Source organism: Zonotrichia leucophrys, chromosome 1 (assembly GCF_028769735.1).
Source record: "Zonotrichia leucophrys gambelii isolate GWCS_2022_RI chromosome 1, RI_Zleu_2.0, whole genome shotgun sequence".
Classification (NCBI taxonomy): Eukaryota; Metazoa; Chordata; class Aves; order Passeriformes; family Passerellidae; genus Zonotrichia; species Zonotrichia leucophrys.
The window spans coordinates 20,785,635-20,809,078 of record NC_088169.1 but is presented as its reverse complement, the minus strand read 5'-3'; the positions used below and the strand labels follow the sequence as shown (position 1 = coordinate 20,809,078).

The following is a 23,444-nucleotide window of genomic DNA, read 5'->3' as shown; positions in this document are numbered from 1 at the left end:
TCTTGTTTGTTTATGACAGGGAAAAGATGGAGTGGTGTTTTTTTGAAGGGGGTAAAGAGGTGTTGGGGGTTTATGGGTTAATTTTTTTTTTAGTAGCGAAGCATTTCTCAGCTGGAAATGCCGAACATTTGTTTCTGCATGGAATGCAGTATTTCTGAACATCAGAAGTGAGCTGGTGTTTGATCTTAATTAAGTGTAGAAAATCTGGGTAACTAACCTTCCAACTAGAGAATGGTGATTGCAGAAAGAGTAGTTTTGCTTTCCCAGGATAGCAGCTCTGACAATGGTCTGTTATTTGGCAAAAGCATGTTAGTTGCTTTAAAAGAGTAGCCTTATTCTGCCCAGTATGTTGTACGGAAGTAATCAGCTTTCAGCTTTTGAGTGGAACTGCACAAAGCTCATTGCCCCTACCAGTTATCTCTGTGGTTGCATTCTTCATTTATCATGCATTCCTTCCCCTTAGCTTGCTGGCATTTCTGTAGGGCTTTTGTCTCTACTAAATATCTTTGTGTTCATTCTCCCTTGGCTGGTGAAATATCTACTGTTACTGCACAGTGTGGGTGACGGAATGTGCTGCCATGGATTAAATCTACAAAGTAGAAAATTAAAATGCTACAGTATGTCACAACTGTAAGGCAGTATATTGTCACTGCTTGCTTGTCAAGTGGGTGTTGAAACATACAGCAAATAAGTACAACTGACAAACTTTTAATGGGAGACTTAAAATGAACAGTAGTAGAAAAGTACGTCCTTTCCCTGAAAGGAAGGCAGGAAAAAAGCTCTGCAAACTGAAGAACAGAGTGCTGCATTATAGTTGCTCTTGTGAATCTGCCATATATAAGCAGAATATTTGCCTGATGTAAAGTCCTTAAAAATTAAAATATTCTCTGTATATGGAGTTTAAGCAAGGCAATGCAGGGATTTTTGAATGAACTATCTTGAGAAATTCAGGAGAGGAGACCCAGTCATTGCAGAAGAGTTGGCTTGCACTCCCAAAATATCCTTCCTCCCTTATAAAGGATAGTTTTATTTTAATTCCTCCTTCAAAAATCTCACTGACTGCTGAATGGTTTGGCCTTTGCATAAATTAAGACATTCACATAGCTTATTTTCCCCTCCATCACTTTCCCACTGGAAGGAAGTTGGATGATTTGCAATTTAATTTTTCCCATGGGTATTTCAGATGTTGTACACTGTGGGTTCTGACATTTCCAGCACGCTGGGGAAGAGATCCTCTCCCCTGTTTCTGATCTCTTGGAGGAAATTTGTAAATTCTGTTTTTTAACTCACCAATCATGCTGAAAAGAGGCTCAATCACTTTTCTTCCACTCTGTACTCTTCCCCCCCTCCCATTATTTCTAAACAAACTGTACCTTATTTCCATGAAATTTCTCCTCTCAGATCTGCCAGTGTGGCCCTCCAGAAAAGCAGGAGGGGGAGGGAGGACGGTCTTTTTGAACAGACAGCCCCAAGCTGCCTGGATAAATACTGTTTTTAGTTTCAGTTGCTATTTCAGTGAGACCACCTCTCATGAAAGCATTTGCGCAGTGGAAAATGTACCCCTCAAGCACTTTTCTGAATATACTGCTTCATAGCACGAGAAATCAAAAGCAAATTGTTTTTCTTTGATAACTCTTAAGTTGTGCTGTTCAGAAGAATGACTACATGAAATATATTAACAAATATTCATGAAATGTCATTGCTGCAGTGCCTCATATCCCGTGAGGTGTGTTAATCGGTAGATGAAAAATAATCCCTCCAATAAGAAGCAACAAAAATTTTAGCTGTAGGGGTTTTTTGTTTGTGTTTTTTTTTTTTTTTTTAATAGTCCAGTCTGATGGTAGTTAACTTTAATGAACTAAAAATACGTTGAAACAACTTCAGCCAGCCTACCTAGTTTGGGTAGTATTTATTTGTATCTTCTGTGAACTTGAATTCAAAGATGTTATTTTTCCATTCATTTCATAGAGACATGCAGTGGATGTCAAGAGATTTATATTAGCCTTGAAAAAACCTCTTCCTCAGATATGCATAATATTTCTACAGTTGTCTTTAAGGATGTTACTCCTTTCTGTTCAGTATAGTTTGTTGCAAACTTGTCTCATTTTGAAATTAAATTTCAGTTCAACCTTTAAAATCACTAGCATAAGCAGAAGTGTGTCAGTGCAATTTGTGCTTATAATGACAAATTACCTGTTTGGATATTGATAGCAACATTCCAGTACTAATACAATAACATAGTCAAGTAGTTTCCTTTTAAAATTTATCTTGTATAGGCAGGTTTCAAAGTTTAATTACTGAATCTCTAGTGAAATTCAGTGGATTTGTATGCTTTTTCTGCTGAACAAATCTGAAAATCTTATTTAGGGATGAAGTAATTTTTTTGATGGCACATAAATACCTGACTCAGCCAAACCTAAATCTCCCAGTGTTGGTTTTTAAACATAAAACATTTCCTTTGGGTTATAATGGGAGTTTAGACATGCTTTTGCATCTCTTTAAAGTTTTGTACTATTTCACCTGTGCATTTGGGAAAACTTGCTTTTAGCAGATTTTTGCAATTTTTCTAAAAGCTGCAAAATGCCAGTGGACTCTAATGGTTTAATGAGTTTCTTAAGCCAGTTTAGGACCTTGTTGTTATTGAATGAACTGGGTTGTCAGGAAGGCTGGGTATTGTACACAACCATATTCTTGTTGTCTGCCAGAGCTGCAGTGGCACATACTTGCAGGAACAGCCAAAATAGACACAGTGGAGAAATGTTGTGAGCATTTGGCCAAGTTCCCCAGCTTCTTGTTCTTTCCGTTTCTTTCTTCGTCTTTCTCTAGTGTTCTCCTCTTTGGATATAAATCATAATCCACATTTAAGAGGATCAGTAAATATCAGAAATTACCAAGTTCTTGCACCCTTCATTACGTGTCTTCAGTCCCACAGCCACCTCCTTTGGGTATTGCATATGGGAGATATTCCCTGTTTCCTGAAGTGTCAGAGAACTGGGTCCAGTTATAAGCCTAGGGAAAAGAGTAAGCGGGGCTGATTTATGTGATCTTAGCCACTGATTTCTTTCAAATAGGAACTAGAATATTTTCTTTATTTTGTCCCCACTGGTCTTCCCATACCACAAGTAACAAAGGCCTCAGTTCTAGAGTGGTATGGTATGTCAGCCAAAAGCGTAGGCCTTTAAATGTAGAGGAGTGTTTTTGGGTTTCCTTTCTTCTCCTTGTAAAATTCAAACCATGGTAAGTTTGAAGAACAAGTGCCAGCTGTAGGATACCCATAATTTGTCCATTTTATGAGCATGAGTTAATACCTTTGAACTGGTTCAGATTATTTCCCTCCCCAAGACACCTGTCTTGTTTATAGTCTGAGTAAGAATCTAACATGGGGTAAATTGTAATTGTAAATCACTCATCTCACAATGAGTGATTTTTATTCACTTCTTATGCTCTATTTAATAAATATCCTCTTGAGCTCAGCAATATAAGTTCATTATTGCTGGGTTCGGATACCACCCTTGAAAGTGATTTTCTGGACATTAACAAAATCTTTAAGGTTCCCCAGGTATTTTCAGTGACAGAAGGGTTGCTCCGTTTTGTCAGGGGGAGAGGGAGCTGTCTAGAGCTATAATTATTCAGACATGCTACTAAATTTAATTAAATTATGTCTAATTAAATTTTGGAAATACATGCCTTTTTCCCCTTGATATAGTTTGCGTAATAAACTAGTGTCTCTACTGATTTTCATCCTCATGCTGGGTCTGCATTTTCTTGAGTGAGACATCATTCTAGATACCTAGGTATGGCCATTTCAGGACAGGTGTGCCATTTCAAGTCAGTGTTTGCTTAAGATCATCACCAGGTTAAACCTTTGTCATCCCATCTGTGCCCCTCCCTTAACAGGAACTGTTATGTTCATCTCCATTTGAAATTTTTAAATACTGAATTAAGCACCAAGTTGGGCTGCCTACCTAGGGAACCAGTCATTTGATACCACCTACTCCAGTGAGGAATGCAAGCTCCCCAGCACTTGTTATGCAAGGATGGGAATGGGCAAAATGCCTGGAATGCTGATGGCTCAAAATTAACAGTTTTTTCCACAGGAATATGTTAAATGGCTGGATCAGTAGGGACCTCAGTGTCTGGCATTAGGCCAGATAAAAGCACTCTTTTGCAGTCACTACAGTTAAAAAATAGTATCTTTAAAATATTCGTTAGGAAGGAAAAATGTGTTTGAAAAACAGAGGCTTCATGAAGGATCCTAAATATTTTTTTTCAGTTTAGGTTGCAATCTATGTCAAGTCATTAATTTAAGTGGATATTTTAAGGCAGGTTAATATATGCACTGAGTTTGACAACAGCCATTTTCTTCTAACACAGCACCAGTGAGAATGGCTGGTGTAGTACAGGCATAAAGTCTGGCATAGGCAAGCAGAGTGAAATGGCTTATTCATGTATTTATTGTGATTGGAAGAAAAGTTTGTGTTTGATGAGATAGACTGCAGTTATGGAACATACTTAAGAGGACTTTTTTATTAAGTTCTGAGCATAACTAAACATGACCACTCCAATTTTCTTTTCGTAATTTTGGGTGAATGAGACCATAAAAGCCTTAGGGGTGTCTTCTGTCCAAGGAGATAAATATTCCAATGTGTCACTGGTAACTTCTTGGAACAACTTACTATACAGAGGGATTCCTCAGTGGAAAGCAAGCAACAAAATTGCCCCAAAACTTCAGTTCATGTGCAGGAAATAGAGGTTGCAGAAAACTGGCTTATTGGTGCTTCAGCAGATTCCTGCATTATATAGTGTTTTGTGCCTGCTTTTTCTTTGTGTAAAGGGAAGACTGCAGAAACAAGAAGAGCTAGCTGAAAGAGCTAGCTAAGAGTGCCAAGGGAATCAAAGTAAATACCTAATCAGATTTTGGAACTCTTCAGTGATACAAACTTTGTCCACAGCAGTACTTTCCCTTCTTTAATAACAGTATAATTAAGTTAGTGTATGAGAACTTCCTACTTTCAAAGCATCACCATAACAGAAATTGAAGGGAAAAAACAAACTTTAAGCTGGAATGTCATACACAAAGGGAGTTACGTGCTCTCAGCAAGCTCAAGAGTCTAAATTAAAACCTCTTGTATTTAGTGAAGGTGATGTTTTACTTCACAGACAAGTGGAATCACTGATTCACTAGCACTGAAAGAGGGGAATCTCTTCTCTGATCATACTTCTCTCTTCCTTGTTGCCTTCATTAGTGTTCATTTGTACATGTGGTCTGCTTCTTATGCAGCTCCCTCTGCAATGCCAAAGTAACTACCAAAACAATTGAGAGTGTTAAAATGAAGAAAAGGGTCAGTCCTTCAGCTGTCTTATGAAGAAACACAGAGACTTCAGATGAATCTCATCTTCTTTTGTCCACAAGCTGTGTAAAAGCTTATGAACACAATCAAATAGTCCAGGCTCATATGATTCACACTTGCTTGCCAAGCTGTGATAGCTCAATTGTACTGGAATTCTGTGATTCTGTTGAAAGGATCTTGAGTCCTTATTTGTTTCATTTGGCACTGAACACCTGAAAATCAAGCTCTGTGTGCTTCAGGAGTGTTTACTGAATATTTAACAGCAGAGCAGCCTGGGTAGGAGAGAGAAGAGATCCTGACCTTGCTTGCTCTTCCTGGCCCTGACATTTGGTCAATGGGGCGAGGTGCTCTTCAGGAAGCTGCATCTGGAATTCATGCACAATAGCTGAAGCATGAAATATGTAGACTGTATGTATTGATCCACAGTGGTGCCTTCAGTAGCTATTGGCAGGAAGTTTGTTATTAATGCAAGGAGGAAGAAATGGTATTGAAGGACTTGATAAAGAATTCTGCTTTAGACAAAAATATGACACAATACCCAATTTCTTTACTTGAAATCTAAGGGGCGTGGGGAAATTGCAGTGAAATTCTTATTCATATATGGATGTAGTCACTGCAAAATTACTTATATTGATAGTTTATTCCCTTCCCCCGATAATAAGATGGCCAAATACTTCCCAGATGTTAGTAGGAAATAAATCTTATTGCATGAGCTTTTGTTTTCAGATGGGGGAAATGTCTTTGTCATGTTGATGCCTTTTCTTTTGTTCATAATCACATTATCACACTGTGAATCTTCTGTTTGTGTGTTATGTGCCTTTACCTTGCTTTTTTTTTTATTATTTTTCTTTCTTACCAGATATTTTTGAAAAAGATTATTTTAATCAAAACCAATGAGCTACATCACATTTTTATGGCTGGCTTGAAAGCGCCTTTATTTATTTATTTATTTATTTATTTATTTATTATGTGCCCTATTTATTTAAAGGGTAGTAATCTTTTAGAGGTACTGATCTTTGTTTGAATGCTATAATTTCAAAGTGAAGATGAAACTGAGGTATAAACTGCATAAATACTGTACAGTTCTTGAGTTTCAAGTATTCAAAAATCAGAAAACTAGGTTTTCTCTTACTTACCTCTAATTTTAGCTGTTAAATTCTAAAGTGTCTAAATTGTCATTGCAAGACAAACATAAATATCTAACAGTAAGTGTTCTCCCTCTTATGCCAAAAGAAACATTCATGAAATGTCTAGCTTTAGTGTTCTTGGTAATACTGATAAGAGTTCAAAATTTGTTTTTAAAAGGACATTTTCTTAAAATGTCAGCTGTGGAATTATTCTTTAAACTGTTGTTTCATGTAATGGTACAGCATGTTGAGATACAAGAAACTACTTCTAACTATAAAGAGTACTAGAGAAAAAAATCCCAAGTTGGCTTATTCAATTGCATAGTTTATGATAGATTCATCTAAAGCCACTTGTATTTTGTAACCAGTAAGTCTTTTTTTCCAGACTGATTTTCTGTTTTAATGACAGCTTTAAAATTTTAAAAGTTTTAAAATTTGTCATTTGGGGTAGCCCAATATTTTTGGGCCTTTGAACCATTCCTGTACGAAGTGGGACATGATTGTATGGACCTGTTGTCACTAGTTAAGCACCTCACCTTCAGCTTCTTCAAATTCTTACTGCACTTTTGAAATCCTAATTTAAGATCTGATTGTAGAAGAAAGATGAATAAGAAAATGTTCAGCTTCATCAGCAGTACAGGCAGTAAACTCGAGTTCTAAAATATTAATTGATTTATTACAAAATGAGAAAGGTGTGAAGACAGATATTGTCTATACAGTAGATAAAAACACTGTAGTTCTCACACATCTACACATGTAGGAACACTTGCAGTTGTTTGCTGTTTTAAAAATACACAAAACAATTAAGAAACTCCTAAAACAAATCAACCAAACGCAACCCTCCAAAAACAAGCCCACCTCAAAACCCAGAAACAATCCTTCCAAACCCTTCCAAATTTTCTTGGTTTTATATTTAGAAGAAGAAAGGAACAGGCATTAAAAGGCTTCACACTCTGATATATTTCCTCTTGTCTTCCTCTTCTGAATTTTGAAATATATTTATTCTCTTTTAAAGAGTTTCAAATATACAACAGCAGCTGGCCTTGCTGGATAATGAATCCTGGCCAGGAATGGCTGAAGCAGACAGGGACCGTCTCCAGCTCATCAAGGAGAAGGAGGCTCTTCTGCAGGAGCTGCAGCTCATCAGTCAGCAGAGACGATCCCCAGAAGACATTGCACGTCTGGAGGAGGAAAAAAGACGCTTGGAGGATGAAATTCAGCGAGCTCGAGCAACGTCTGCTCATGGGGCCACTGAAAGGTTTGGGAACTTGGATTGTTTCCTCCTCTGTTGTGAGATCCATGTGGGTAGCTTCAAAAGGAAGAGGAGGGAATTTCATTGTGTTTAAGGAAAAAAGGAAATTGCTAGGGAAAAAATTAGTTTCAAAAAAGTTGAAGACCACTCCTGTCACTATTTAATTCTATCTGTCTTGAACTTTTCTGAAGCAGAGTCACAGGGATATTGACTAGTTAGTTTTCCTTTCATTCATCTAAAAATTCTGAATAGGAAGAAGAAATCTGAATAGAATCTTGAAAGATGCTTGGCATAGGTCTGAGTGATACTGTCTGATAATAGAGACCTGGATGACAGTACCTGGATAGTGAAAGATTTTTCTGTTCTTTACAGTGGAGTAGTAGTCATCTCCAAAAGCATCAGAGCAAAGATCCTTTGCTATATTTAGTTTCTGGCCTATAGCAGGAAAGTTAAATGATTATGGTTTTGCTGCCTGTTATATACAATATTTCCTTTTCATTTGCAATCTCAGCAGTGGGAACACATCCCAGTTCTGACATTCAGAGAACATGGGAAGCAAAGTCGTTCTTGAAAACTTAAAAATCAAGTTATATATAAAATAAACAACCCAAAAACATATTAGTGGAAACTCAGTGTTTATTTCAAAATTGTTTAGCTTTTCCTGTAGCCAGAGAAAAGGACAAAACATCTTAATCTCTTTTTACCATAGACTGCTTCCAGTGAAAGCAAGAAACTGCTTGTTCTTGCTTCTCATAAATAGTGGTAAAACCTCAGCTTTGACACTTCAGGAAAACCTACAAGAACCAGCTTTAATGTGATCTGTGTAAAGGTTAATATTTACACAATTAAGACACTTTAAGAATATTTGAAAGTGCTTTCCGTGTACAGATTTTGACAGCTTCAGTTTCTTTGAAAATGCTGACCTCAGACAGCAAATTCAGGCAATAAATAGAAAATTCACAGCCAGCCTTCAGGTCAGTGTAATATATTTTGCAATTTTTGCCATATTGTTACATTGTTTTTCCAGCTTAAACTGACAGAAAAGGGAGTTCACTTTACTCTGTCGTGTAGTAAGTTTTATTTGTTGTTTTTGGGCTCTCATGTTAGGTAGTGCATACTGTGTTGGCAAGAAGGCTAAGCTATTTTTCCATGGAGTTCATGCTGTTAGAAACCAGCATTCTGCTGTGGTACTTGATATTTCAAATGCTAGCAGAAAGTTGAGCAGAAGTTAGAATAATACTGATGGGCACTCTATTTTTTATGACAAATTAGAGGAAAGCTTAACTATTAGTAGCCCTGATTTTTTGTTTGTTTTAGACTCAGAAATAACCAAAATTATTTCTAATTCTGCTTTTGTATTTCCACTTTGTTCTAATTGTGAAATACAAAGGTGTTTCTTCCTTAAATAATTAACACTTCTGTTACTGAGTCATGCACAGATCAGAATGAACCTAAAATCTGTATGACAGAGGGTTTTGTTCTTTGTTTTTGTTATAGTGTTGTTTTTGTTAATATTGGCTGACAGCCTTAGTTGGAGGCATTTCTTACCTTTTAGCACAGATACCTATCCTGCAGCATCTGTCACTGTGGAGTGTAGGTTCCTAAGTTTGTTTCTTACAGTAGATGGTCTGAATATCTCTGCTTTCACCTGCAAGCTTTTGAATCAGTTTAGTTTCTTGTGTCCATGTGTCCTTTTCTCTTGGTTCCTGCATGCAGTGCCTGTATGGTGTAAGTTTGCATAGCTGAGCTGCAGCCTTCCTTGTGCCACTAGTTAACCTGGCCTGGGGTGCACAAAGGGAGGAGGAAAGCTTGGGAGGTGCTGTTTGATCCAGTAGAACTGGATAAAACAGTTTTTCTGTTGATATTCAAATCCTTTCTGTTGATTTTTAAATCCTGTTCATTCATGTTGAATTCTAACAGTTGTCTTTGCAGCTGAGGAGGGTCTGAGGCAGCCCAATAACTTTGATCTGCTTTCTCCAAACCATTTGTCAGAATCTCCATTTCCAGGCACCTTGTGATGTAGGGTTGGAGCTGTAACTTTCCTGGATGTACAAAATGTGCAACACAAACCAGAATACTACCCTGATATTATCTTGAAGTTCAGTGGTTGGGCTTGGAAAACAAAACATCAGGAATATAATTCTGGATCCAGAAAAAGAGTAGATGGTAGATAAAATCTATTGTTTGAAATTCTAATAATGTCAGAATACTGAATTTAAGGTATCTTACAGGTGTGTGAGATTGATGGCATTAAAGTTACATTCTGTTTGTATTGTGGTAGTGGTACTGACTAATTCAGCTGCTTGTTATTACAACAGGCAAAAAATAAGTTTCAGCATGAAATTTTTCCCGTAATGTAGTAGTCAAGATGCTGTATTGCCTGCTTAAATATAATGATAAATGAATGCACGTAAAACACATGGAATAAAAGCTTTAATTTGACATTGGTGGTTATATTCAAAATTTTTTTTTTATCTTTGAATTTTTACACTAATTTTCTTGGAATTTTTTTTTCTGAGACAAGGTGGAAGGGCGTAGTATTTTAATAGCAGAATCAGGTTGATGCAAGAGAAGAAAAGTAATCTTGTGTAGTCTGATATTTTTACCTACGACTTCTTATGACTGCTAATTGCTTTAATGTATTTTCAGCATCATGACTCTTACATTATGGTTCAGCTACTTTTCTTGTCTGGGAATTCTCCTGGAGTCTGGGTTCTTGTGTTCTTGCTGGAATTACCATCGCTGCATATGAGCAGCATAAATTAATACTTTTCATTAAACAGTACAACTTTTTTCAGTATTCCAAACTTGAATGCATTGGTGTTTTTCCACACTTGGGAAGCTCCTAGAACTTTTGTGATGAAGAAAATAGTAATATGTATATGTTTAATTATAGGATACTGTTACAGGAGAAGAGAAATTGTTTGCTTATGCAACTAGAAGAAGCTACACGTTTAACCTCATATTTACACTCCCAGTTAAAAAGGTAAGTTATGGAAAAGCAGCAGGTTTTGAAGTAACTACAGCAGAGAAGAATATTAATAATGCATGAAGTTTATCTTTTATACTTCTGTGTATATATGCCAAGTAAATTAATTTTTCACAACATTTATACACTTTGCACTGTGGAATGTGATGATTTGGATGGAGTTTTATAAATAGTATTAGTGATGGCTATTTAGGGTACGTTATTAAGTGTAGCTGGGAATTTTATGTTACTTTCTGAAAAGGAGATAAGTTATTAAAATCTGTTGTAATATTGTTACAGTTTCACTATGGGCAGTTAGCCTTCTTTTAAATTCTCTGGTTTCTTAATATCCTGATACCTTCAAAGGTAGGGGGTTTTGATGCCTGGTAAGATGACAAAATTTTGCTATTTAAATACGAGAATGTGTTAAGACTCACACCTGAAGTTCAGCATGTTTGCATATTCACACCCACACTGCCTTTTGAGATGCAGCTCTTGGGGATTCTTCAGTTTAACACCATAGCAGCATCAAAAGCTCAGTTCCTGCTGAGTTCCTGTCTCACTTCATCTCTCTCTGGCATTAATATTCTTGCCCCCCTTAACTGAGAATGGTAAGAGGAAATGGAATAGGATTCATCCCATTCCATTTCCATCTTCTTATTTTGCATTGGAAAAACCTGTGAGAGTGAGGCTTACACAGCAGTTTGTTAGGACTTTGCAAATCCCTTTGCACTTCTTCTGCCTGGATTGTTTATGACCAATCATTAGTGTAAATTTGAGCTGGATCATGGTAATCTGTCCTTCCTGACTTTACATTGAGTTTGCTGAGCTAGAGCCTACTCTGGCCTCTTTTCTGCCAAATCACAGCTGTTTACATGGTGGATGAGAGTAGGCTCATCCTGCTCTTGGATGTTGTTGGAGTGTTGTCTTCAGGCGCTTAGCCCTGATCTGGTTGTCACATGCACTTCTTCAGTCATGGCTGTGCTTGAGACCAGGGCAAGAGACATGAGCTAGACTTTAATATGCCAAATCATCCTTTCCATGTCACCGTACTGAATACATTTAAAATTGCTTGTGTAGTCTGGATTAGTGTTTTAATGTCTGCATTGGTAGTTCTGGTTATATCTGAAAGGACATTTTTGTGTTTTCTCTTTCTTTGCATGCCATAGTCTGTCAGCTAGCACCCTCACCATGTCCTCTGGCAGCAGCAGGGGATCCCTGGCCTCCAGTCGAGGATCCTTGGCCTCCAGCAGAGGCTCCCTGAGCTCAGTCAGCTTCACGGACATCTATGGCCTCCCCCAGTACGACAAGGCAGACAGCGTCACAGACTACGGGCAGCACTTGCGCTTTGACATCATTCCCTTCGAGGCGCTCGCCAAGGACGTGCCCTACGCGGATCCCATGGGACACTCCGGTTTCAATAAGCAGCGCAGGTCCCTGGACACGCCGCAGTCCCTGGCGTCGCTGTCGTCGCGCTCCTCCCTGTCCTCCTTGTCTCCTCCGAGCTCGCCTCTGGACACCCCGTTTCTCTCTGCGTCACGGGATTCTCCATTGGCTCAGATGTCAGAGGGCTTTGAGGAGATTGCAGGCATGGGAGCCCTGGAAATGCTCAGGGCTCAGACCACAGCCTTGGGTGATGATGATGCACAAGGCACGAGCTCATCTCAGACGTCTGCTTACCCTCTGGACAGTGAAGGGCTGCGAGAAATGGGACCACACCTGACTGCTGTCCAAACTGGTGGAGGTGAGTTTGTGGATATTATTATTTTGCCACATTGTCTTAGAAAATGTCACACAGATCTAAGCATGCCAGCACAGTAGAGATTGTTCCTGAGTCCCTGAGTATTTTACTACCATCAGGTAAAAATTGCGTGGTCGGTGTTACCTCTTAAAAGCCCGACCAAAACACAGGAAAATCCCCCAAACCCAAACTCTAGTTTTAGGGCAAGGAGGTGCAAGAATAGAGAAACCTTGTCAATAGATCTTAAAACAGTGGTGAATTGACTGGAAGAAGGGGAATGGAATATAGACTTTCATTGGAGTGTAGCCTTTCAAGGACCTAGCCTTTCAAGAATAAGTAAAGTATTAGTAAGAGAAAGTATGGGTTAGTTACTTCTGAGGCCCCCATCATGCTGATGTTGCCTTTATTCTGAAAATGGAAAGCAAAACAAACTCAGGAGAGATAGGAAATAACAAACAACTATTTCCTACAATAAAAAGCCCGAACACAAAATCTGAGGTGATGCTTTTGACTGTGCTTGAAGGCTGGCTGACTGCACTGCTGAATTTTGAATTTGTACATACACTAGCCCAGGTTCTTGTGTCCAAGCTCTGTGAGGAGCAGAAGCCACAGTGGCATGGCTGTAATGAGTGCACAGTGCATTCATGAGGAGGTGCTTCATCAGCAAAGGAGCATCTTTTGTAGGGGATGTGTGAGATGTTGTGCATCTTGGCTGGTGTGCTCTGATGGCAGAGGTGTGATGGGTGCAGCTAGCACAGCACACGCACTGTTGACTTTTCCTTTCCTGCTGGACTGTCAAATTGAGGGACTTGCTTTAGCTTGCCTTGGCAGAAGCTTCTGAAAGCACTGCAGTTGAGAACATAAATTAGAGAAATCAAAAGAGGAAACAGAAAACTTTTGAAAGAATGAAACAAAATTAGAAGCCTGAACACACAGGGACATGACAAATTTATTTTCCTGTTTTGACCAACCAAATGAAGAACTGCTCTTAATGTGAAAAAGGTAATCCTGATAACATTTTTTTGTGTTAGCTTGCTTGCTTTTTTAATAATACCATACCAGTAGAAAAAGGCTTTTAAAGTTTAGTTTTATATTAAATGTTGTGAATCCCATTTCATTTCTATATCCAGAATTCTGTGATAGCATTGTGTAGAATGTTGCATTCAGGACTCATGATGTCAGGAATAATATAAATATAACAAGAGAATGGATCATATTATCCTACCAAAATCTTACTTGGCAAGTGATAATACAAAGGAACATTGATGGTATTTACAGAAAACCTTTCTGGTTTTCATTTTAAAAAAGAAATCATTGCCACAGTGCTAAAAAGCCTGTATTGTTCAAAAGCATTTGAGTCTAGACTTACCTAATTTCCTTAATGCAGCTAGCACTGCCAGAAGATACTGCAGCAGAATTTACTTTTACTAGCTGTAAACATTTTTAGTGCCCATACTGTAGCTTTCAGACCAAAATAAACAGAATTCCAGAGACCAGCATGAAAACTTGTGCTTAAATTAGTGCTGTGAAGAGGCTTCCTGAGGCTTTCTTTAAACCTCAAATCAGACCACAGCATGTCTTCACCCATTGTGGTAAGTGAAAGTATCTAAGTAGTTCATTTATAGCTTGTATGTGTTTCCTAGAAGTGAAGGCCTAGTGTGAGGGCCGAGGCAGCAATACAGGATGGAGCTTCCTGCTTTGATTTTCCTTTTCTCAGCTCTCTGCTGTGTTTCTACATATCTCACATTTGTCTGAAAACCTCTGTGCTTAACCTGCTGTCAGTGCTGGGATGTCCAGCTCCTAGCCCAGAGGTTACAGCTTTTCTTTATGTACAATGGAGTATTTTGTGTTGCTTTTTGAGGAAGAATGTGTGGTTAAAAGGTAGCCAGGCTGCCTTCTTTTGAGACTTTTTTATTTTTGATATTTGCATTTGGAAACAATTACTGAAAATAATTTAACCTTGCTGATTTTTGCCTGTTTTGAGTTCTACACTCACTAGCTAGTGGTTTGGAATTGTAATGCAGTTGTTTGCAAGTAGCAGTTGGAAGTTTTGAAAGTATTTTGGTTTTGTACTCTTTTCCTGGAAGAGTTGGATGGAGCATCCAGTTTGTATGCCAGAGCTGGGAGCTGGCAGATGCTGGGGTTTGGCTTTCTGCGAGGTACCAGGCAGTGTACCCTGCTGCTGCCACCCCATGGCCTGGCAGCAGAATGCTGTGCTGCAGAAACAGGAGGTCTTGGTTCCCTCAGACCTTGGCCTGCTCCTTCACTAGGCAAAGCTTGAGGTAATTTTAGTGATTTGCAAATAATGGGGACTGGGAGGGTTAGCCCTGAATAAACTGCATGAACTTTGCACTGGTGCAGCACTTGAGAAAGTTCAAGGGCTATTTCAGGAACTGCAATTTTGATGTTCAGTCACTGATATGCTGTTTTATTGTTCTGCATCTGTCACAGGGTCACATTGTGAAATAAGTTTTCATGTGTGAATGGAGGGAATATGCTTGAAAAGTTAAATCCATCATATTTGTAAATCTGGGAGTGGGAGGAAACGTCAATAGAATATTAGGCTTGAATATCTTCACTATCTCTTCTATATAACAAATCTTTGAAATGCTAAATTTTTTTTAATGCCTAAATAGTCTCTTGTTTATAAAATGTTGTCAGAGATCTAAAGGGTGATTTGTCACTGTATGCTTTTTGTCTTGTTTCTCATGCGGCACAACAGAAAAATTCACTGTAAGTGAACCTGAAATTTCTTATTGTGTGTTTTTCTGTGTGATGTGTTGGTTGTTTTCTTTTGGGGTGGGTTGTTTTGTTTTGGTTTTTTGTTTTTGGAGTTGCATGAGAAGAAACAGGAGATTCTGCTACATTTGGTTTTGTTTGATATTTTGCTGTATCTGTTTAATCATTATGGCATACTTAATTTTCTTGCTATGTCAACTAAACAACACATTCACAGCTGTAGTTAAATGCCTGGGGAAAACGTTCTTTGACCTTCCCCTTTGTTATGTAATAGTAATGTCTGACAGCCTTATGGTAGGTAACGTCTGTTTTTGTCTGAGATTAGTTTTTACGAGAGTGTTCTACTCTTTTTATTAGTGCATTTTGAGCTGACATGCAGTATTTTCAGTCACCTAAGCTTGTGAAACATGCTTTAGATATATTTATGTGATTTCTTAGCAAATGAAAGTTTGGACAGCAAAATTTGCTTTGAAGTTCACTTTTTCAACTATTGATAATGACAATGTTCTTTCATTCAGGGCTGTCTTACATTTATCAAGCTTTGGCACCCAGTAGTTCTGGAAATCATATCTATTGTTTACTGATTTTGTTATTTAAATAAGAAAATGTAAGGTAATGGCCTGTCTTAGAAACCTAATTTTTAAACAATTCCTTAGCTTCCAGCATTGCAAAGCCTGTGGTAAACTTTTTTCTTAAACCAAAATTTGGTGTGTCTTTGATCTTGACTAATTTTTCTTGCTGATTTTTTACGCCCCCACCATGTCAAGGGGATATTCTGGTGTTTGCATCTCTCTCAAGTTTGCTGCCATTGTCCAGAGGTTACTGAATGCTTCCATGGCCTGCAGACAGTGAGCAAATCGCTGTCAAATTACAACATTGTTGTAATGCATCAGCTTTTCATTGTATTATATTGGTGCTTGATGTCAGCTTTTCCTTCCAGCCAAACTGGAAACATGAGCCTTCCAAGGACAGAGTCCACAGGAACTTTCCTCTGCTACCTTTATACAAAGTGTTCACGTAGGGGGTGAGCCAAGGGCTTCTTTGCATAAAGAAGTTAAGTTGTTGTAGTATAACTTGTTGAAATTAGTACAGAAACTATAGAAGCACTTTAAAAAAAAAGCAACATTTGTGAAGTTCAACCTCTTGATGTAAAATTTTGGAGAAATTTTAATATGTAGATGTCTCTACAGATTGCTAATGCTTCATGATTCTTATGATTCTTCATAAATACCAGTGACAGAATAAACTTCATAAATATCAGACAGTGAGGTAGGCTTACCAAATCAAAAGTCCTTGGGAGAAAAAAAAAAAAAAGAAGGAAAAAACCAAACCAACCAAGCAAACAAAAAACCCCAATCAAAATAACCCACAAAACCACCACTTTTGTACAAGTGATAAAGAGGAGAGTGTGGTTCAAATACGGTTTTTGCTTTCTGTGTTCTCACTTGAACTTGGCTCTCATTTGTGGTGAGGATGTCACGAGTAGCACTGCACAATGTATACAAGATGTACAAGAAGGGTGGGATGGGGAGGAGTGGTGGTTCTTTCCCTGGGTGCAGAGACAAGTACAGGCTGGGCTGTTCCTAGCCGGCAAATACATTTCCTAAATACCTAAAGGTGGCTAAATCCTTCCCTGAATTTGCAGGAGAGGTCCATAGGGCTACTTATGAATCCAATGGACAGAGAACTGGCTCTGCTGAAATTTTAGCTCCAAATAGGATGAGGTGATTTTTGTAACACCTTTGGTAAGATGCTGCTGTTAGTGGCCTGGTAACAGGAATGTGTCTTGGGCTGGCACACAACCTGCTGGGCTTGGTGCACCTCCTGTGCCAGTTCCACAGTGGGTTAAAGCTGATGATAGCAGCAGCAGGGTTGAGTTGATCTGGAAGAGTTTTATCAAGTTCTCCTGTCCTGATGTCCTGTCCTGGTGGTGCTTGGGTGGGAGGTGAGTTGGGTACCATGCAGGGGAAGGACTCATGATAATGTGCAACAGAGGCACTTAAAAGTTGTTACTTTGAGTAGGACTTGCTTCATCCCTTGTTGGGGCTGTAAGATGTAAATGTCAGCTGCTGCTTGTCCCCCATGCGTTGTGCTACTGTCACTCTGCTGGAACTGTCAATGCTTCCATGCTGTCTTAAGTTTGTAAGCATGAGCAGAAGCAAATAAAATGCTTTCCCCGCTTTTGAAGTGCCATCTCTTTACCACTGCTTTCCTGCTTTGAGGACAGTCATTGAACTTTGAGCAAAAGAGGGTAAAAGTTCTCTGCACAGTGAAGAAACTGGACTTCACAAGTCTGTTTAGTGATTTTCTCTAGGACTCAAAGGGAAACAACCTCAAGTTGGGAGATGTTGTTAAAGTGTTTAAGCCTTTTCTATGCAGTTCTTGAACATTACTGCCTGTGCACGTACTTTAAAGGATCAGTAGCTGCTATGCCTACTTGCCTGTGCAAAACCCAGTGTACAATATAATTTTGTTGGTGTACTTAAAACATGAAAGTGATTGCTGAGTTGCTGTTTTTTGTGTGGCTGGTGATTCAGGGAAGAGTGGCAAAGAAGGTTGAACATTACTTCCTCCTTCCCCCAGTCAGTTTTCACCAAAGTAATTCACCAAGAATTTGAAGAAAAACAGTGGTCTGAGTGAGCTGGAAAACACTGGTTCTTTTTGATAATGCCTCTCAGACTGTAAATAAAAGCTTCTATTATGTGATGGTATAAACAGTATGCTTTGAGACTTTGTATTAGGAAACAAATGAGAACAAAACCTCACATTGTATTATCAGATAACTTTAAAAAAGAATTAGTCTCTGTGTTTGTTTTCAACCTATTGTATATTCAGTAGGTAAATCTGAAAAGCTTAGGCTATCATGTGTACATATGTGAATTAATGTAAGTCTTCCTTTAGGAAGGAATTACTCTACCAGAAAAACATTTAGTAACAATACAATTGGTTTATACTTAGTCTTGTCACAGAGCAATTAGCCACAAACTTCCTTCCTTAATTCTCCCACAGAAAATCTCTGGTCAATCCTATTCTAGGCTTTTAACTTAAAGTTAGAAGAAAAACCAGTGAATTGCATTTGTGCTGTTTTGCTGCTAGCTTTGATACAATAAATGTTTCTTGTTTAATTTTGAAGAAGTTGCCTTGAGCTGATGTTGCTGTCCCTTTTTTCTCCATGGCAGCTGTAACTCTGCGTGGAGACAGCGGCAGAAGATCGGAGAGGAGAGCCAGGCGAGTTTCAGCATGTCTCTCAGATCATTCACTGGCTAGTGACAGTGGCGTGTTTGAAGCTTTAAGCAAAAGGTCAGGTGTATAAATGCATAGTAAGCTGGAAATATTCCTGTTCTGCCACATGGCCCAAAAGAATTAGTTGTGAATTTATGTGTTGGCTTTCAAAATTGCTACTTATTAGTAATATAAAACTACTAGATGGCATGTTTTAAAGGAAAGAAGCTTTTTACATGCAGTCCACTGTCATCTTCAAGTGCCAAGTCCCTTTTGCTTTTTTCTCTCTGACATTTTAACATCGCATCTCCCTTGAAAGATAGTTTTCTCATCCTGTTAGTCATAAATCAGTAATTTTATTTCAACCATCTGTAACAAAATAAAGTTACACAGAGTATGACTTACAATTCTGAGTATCATGTGATAAAAGTATAATTTCAAGGAAGCAGTATATGAACTGTCAAAAGCCAAAAAATACGTAGGTTGACCAATTGATTGAAGGATGTAGAAAGACATGTTGCTTAATACAACTGTGTTAACACGGGAAGCAGTAACTGGGAAGAAGATAAGGTTTGGAGGATGCTAAAGAGAACTGGAATACAAAATAAATGCTAAAATAACGTAAATATCTTGAAAGACTAATTCTAAAACTTCAATTTTGACACTTGTGAATTACTACTACTGTATATTTTTATATAAAGCTTACAGTAGTATGTCTCAATTCCTTCTACATTACCGTCCCTCCTGTATTGCTAAATAATTGCTTATATCCACAAATCACAGAATAAATGCTAGTTCATCATTTAGCAGCTTAGGTCACTGTGTAGTTTACAGTACTTTCTGTTCCTGCAGGAATGAAGATCTGGAAGAGCCTGTTTATGGTGACACTGCCAGTAATGAAGAACCACAAATACATGTTGGATTTCTGTGAGTAATTACTTCTGTTTCTCCCTGCCAACTCTACAGGAATTGTTCACTACTTTTCCTGCTTATGATTTCTAGCTTTTAAATAAACTAAATCATGGTGGGAGTTGTTGAGAAGTTTCTGAACTGGCAGCCAAAGTTCAGTGGATGTACAGATCAGTCAGTCATGTGCCACTTTGTGTTGGGGATATGGTTTAATCAAAGTTCATTAAGTGTCCTTTCAATGCTGACTGATAAAAGGGCCTTCATTACTTCTTTCAGTAGCATTTATTTTCATTGTCTGGGCCATTAGTGTGGGTATGGGTATAGGGATTTGTCTCTGTAAGCGAGACCTTTTTATGCCAGATAAAGGAGTATTACCTTAGGAGAATCACAGGTGAGGAGACACAAATACAGTACAGTCCCAACTGTACAATACATCTTTGAAATACTATGCCTGTGGCATGCTCTTGTTTTTAGTGGGAGTAGCCTTGAGAAGGGCAGACTATTGTCATACAAGACAGGATATTATACCTTAGCCCTCCAGAATCCTTTCTGCCCCTTGGAAACTAATTCCTAAGATTGGAAGTTTTTAAAATATCGACCAGATTTGTTAGTGGCATTTCAAAATTTGTGCTGATGTGAAAGACTAGAATTTTAAAATTTGTTTTCAATAGCCCATGAAAATATGCAGATGGATTTGTCTAATGTAACTGATATGTTGTTAACATGCACACACACAAATGCAAATGGTGTAACTCTTTAAAGAATGTATTTGTTAAAACCTGTTTGCTGTCAAGAGGCATATGATGGCCACTTGTTAATTTCAAGCTGAATAATATTTAGTTCACTTAGTTCTATTAACTTTGTTACTGTAGCTGATGCCCTTGATTGAAACTGATTTGTGCAAGAAATTTGTTTAACAAAATATGCTTTTACATTCTTTAAATCTGTTTAGTCTTCATCTTTATTTCTTAAGCAAATTATCAATGACTGGTGACTAACACAGAAAATTTATTTTCCAGACATGACAGTGGAAGCGAATGTCTGCTAGTCCATGTATTACAGCTGAAGAACTTTACCAGTCTAGTTGTTAAAGAAAATTGCAAAATGTAAGCTTTAATTTCACCCAGAGTCATCATGTTTGTTTTATGCTGCAGTTATAAATAACATAGATTTATTTGGCTTCATTCAAAATTAAGCCATTTCTGGAGAAGATATGTCTTCATTTCCATGAGGAAAGGGTTAATGTTCTGGTCACAAAGTATCCCTTTTATGCAACTTATGTCACAATATTCAGGTAACAAGTGTAGTCTCTGTGTTCTTTCATTTTATTATGCAGAGGAAAGTTTGTTCAAAAATATCTGTGATATTCCAGAGTATGCTTAATGTATTTTTCTCAATACCTGTGGCAACATCTATATTAATCAGTAAGAGGTCTACCTTGCCTTTTATCTTTAAGAAAGACAACCACACCGGAGAACATGCTAACAAAGGATCCTGCAGGCTTTTGTGGCCTGTACAGCTCTCCTTGAGTATTCATGAAAGACCTTCTGATAACACAAGTACTAGCTGACAATCAGTACAAAAGATTGAATTTTTTAACCTTACAGCTTGTGCTACTTTTTCAAATTTTGTATCACATATAGAACGTATCTTCGTTTCTTCTAACAAATTTTTCTTAAATAATCTGTTGTCATAAACCCCCGTTTTATCTAGAGATATGCATCTTAGCATATTTTAAAGAAATTCAACATGTAAAAATTGTTGATATTTATCTCTAGGACAGGTTGTTTAAAAGCAGGAAAATGGAGGTATGATAACATTATTGCATTGTAAAATAAGTCATTTGGTGAGAGGTGTTAAATTCACATATATCTCCCTGAATGAATTGTTGTTTGTTGAGAACTTCACCATGCTAACTCTGCAAAACTGCAGTGGAAATTTTTCATGTAGGTTAGTACACTAGTGTTGGATTTCTGCTCTGTTTCAGCATGAGTGCAAGGGCACATGATAGGGAAAAATGGGAGTATTGTGTATTACTCAGCCATGATGCCTTGTCATCAGAAGAGGAAATAAGCATCATCTGAAGAAGGTAGTAGGGTCACCAAAGAAAAACGTTAGTCCAGAGGTTTTGTTGGACATTATCATCAAGGCAACCAGGCATCTAAGGGACTCAAAATGCAGTTCTGTTCTTCATCCTTCTCAACCCTTTGCTATAGTCAAGAAATTGCATTGCTGCAGGGTTAATTGATTAGTCTAGTCAAAAAGTAAGTTTCTATTACAAAAAGCAGAAGAAGCTTTTATTGAGTTTATTAAACTCCTCGCTGCAGTTACACCATAAGGAGCTCTTCCAATTGTCCTCTAACCATTTATTTGCCTGCCAGTGTCAGCCCCTCTTTGGTGGTGGCAGAGGAGTTCCTGCAGCCATGTAGTCAACTTGAGTGAACCTCTGAGCTGGAGTGGGTTTTTTAAACCTGAAGGCTTTGTGGGTTTTAGCTAGGTTAGTTTTTTTAACCCAGATAAATTTTGTAATCTGGGTCACAACACAGTTGCATGAAACTGTTTGCTGGCATGAGGAAAGGATTAGAAAGGAATAGGATATTGCAGGGGCTTGGAAAGCAGTCAGGACAGGGAGAACATGGAAACAATTCTCTAAGTAGCTCTGCTGCTTATGCTGTCAGGTGAAAATGGTTGTTGATTTTGTTTTTGGCTTGAAGTTTTAAATGATATGTTACCACATATTTGAATTTGTCTTTTGAGACTGTAGATAGATGCAGTGACTGCAGATTTATTTTGCCATCTGAATTTCTTAATTTCTCAGGGAGAGGAATAGGTTGCTTAATGGATGGAAGAAAGAAATGGACCAGTGACACTGATGGGACAATTCAATTGCCTAAACATAGGCATGTGCTTCCATTTGAAATAGCATGGCACAGCACCTGGCCTCCAGCTGCTGCTGCTCAGAGGGAGGTTCTGCGTAGCTCTCCCATAGATCCTCTTATAATTGCTAGCTCCTTTTAGATGTCTTGGATACCTCAGGGCAGCTCAAGTGCCACTTGGTGCCTCTGCTTAAGAACCAAGTTAAAAAAAAAAGTTTTTGTTAAAAAATACAGCGTTTTGAGATCAGCTTTGCAGATCTTCTGTATTACAATGCAAAAAAAGTTCTGGTAATGAGGACATCTCAAGGCAGATTCTTAATGTAGATGTTGGACTGATGTTTTTGCTTAACTTGATTTTGGGAAATGCAAAATGGCTTTCTTTGTCTGAATTGTGCTATTTGTCTATTTTGCTGTTCCCAGTCATGTGAGAGTTTATTTGCCACCGCTTGAGTCGGGCACACCAACCACTTACTGCTCGAGAGCTTTGGAATTCCAAACTCCGTTAATATTTAATGAAGTCTTCCAAATCCCTATGCACTCAAGTGCTTTGAAATTAAAATCACTGCAGCTGTATATCTGTTCAGTTGATCATCAGCAGCAAGAAGAACTATTGGTAAGTGGTTCAGTTTCTTAAAAGCCATGAAACTAAAGTTACCTGAGGAATTATTTTTTAAGATTAAAAAGAGAACCTAATTTTTCCATAAGAAGTTCTGATAGAGTTACATGTTAACGTGTCCATTTTTTCACAGATGTAAGTATAGTTCTGTAAATAAAGAGGTGGATTTTAAAAAATGCTTCATCTGACAGCTTTTAGACTACAGTTTGCTCAAGACTTAGGTTTCTGCATGATACTATAATGCCTGTGTGGGGAATCTGTACTATTCAGTCAGGTTCCTTCGGGAAAAAAAAAAAAACCAAAACAAATACAGACACATTTTTATTGTATAACATTGGGTGAAGAGGGACTACTATTACATAAATCTTAACTTTGTTGCAGGGTAATAGTGGCCCTGGAACAGTTCTGTTACTTCAGCCTTTTACTTTAAACTGATTGAGTTATCATGCACTAACTAATGTTAGCTTCATTTAGCTGTTGCCAAATGCAAACATGCATAACTAAATCTGCCTTGGGGTTGATGGCCTGGCTATTTTGAAGTGAGTGGGCTGTCTTTGCAGTGGGGGGTTTGAATGGGTTAGTGAAAAAACTTTTAAGCCTATCAAAGAAGTTAAGAGGTATAGGCATCTCACTGTCATGCTGG

General features: G+C 38.1%; 1 protein-coding gene across 3 annotated transcripts in view; it reads left to right on the top strand.

Moving 5' to 3' along the window:
- WWC3 (WWC family member 3) overlaps positions 1 to 23,444 on the top strand; it is a 98,769-nt gene that overhangs the window by 62,638 nt on the left and 12,687 nt on the right. For 2 of the 3 annotated variants that reach the window (XM_064708658.1, XM_064708666.1), the window contains exons 9-15: positions 7,494 to 7,736; positions 10,627 to 10,716; positions 11,868 to 12,442; positions 18,358 to 18,478; positions 19,253 to 19,327; positions 20,329 to 20,415; positions 22,606 to 22,798. In XM_064708658.1, the coding sequence (XP_064564728.1) occupies positions 7,494 to 7,736; positions 10,627 to 10,716; positions 11,868 to 12,442; positions 18,358 to 18,478; positions 19,253 to 19,327; positions 20,329 to 20,415; positions 22,606 to 22,798 (1,384 nt within the window). The remainder of the gene's footprint in view (positions 1 to 7,493; positions 7,737 to 10,626; positions 10,717 to 11,867; positions 12,443 to 18,357; positions 18,479 to 19,252; positions 19,328 to 20,328; positions 20,416 to 22,605; positions 22,799 to 23,444) is intronic. The other variant, XM_064708676.1, reaches the window with a different exon arrangement.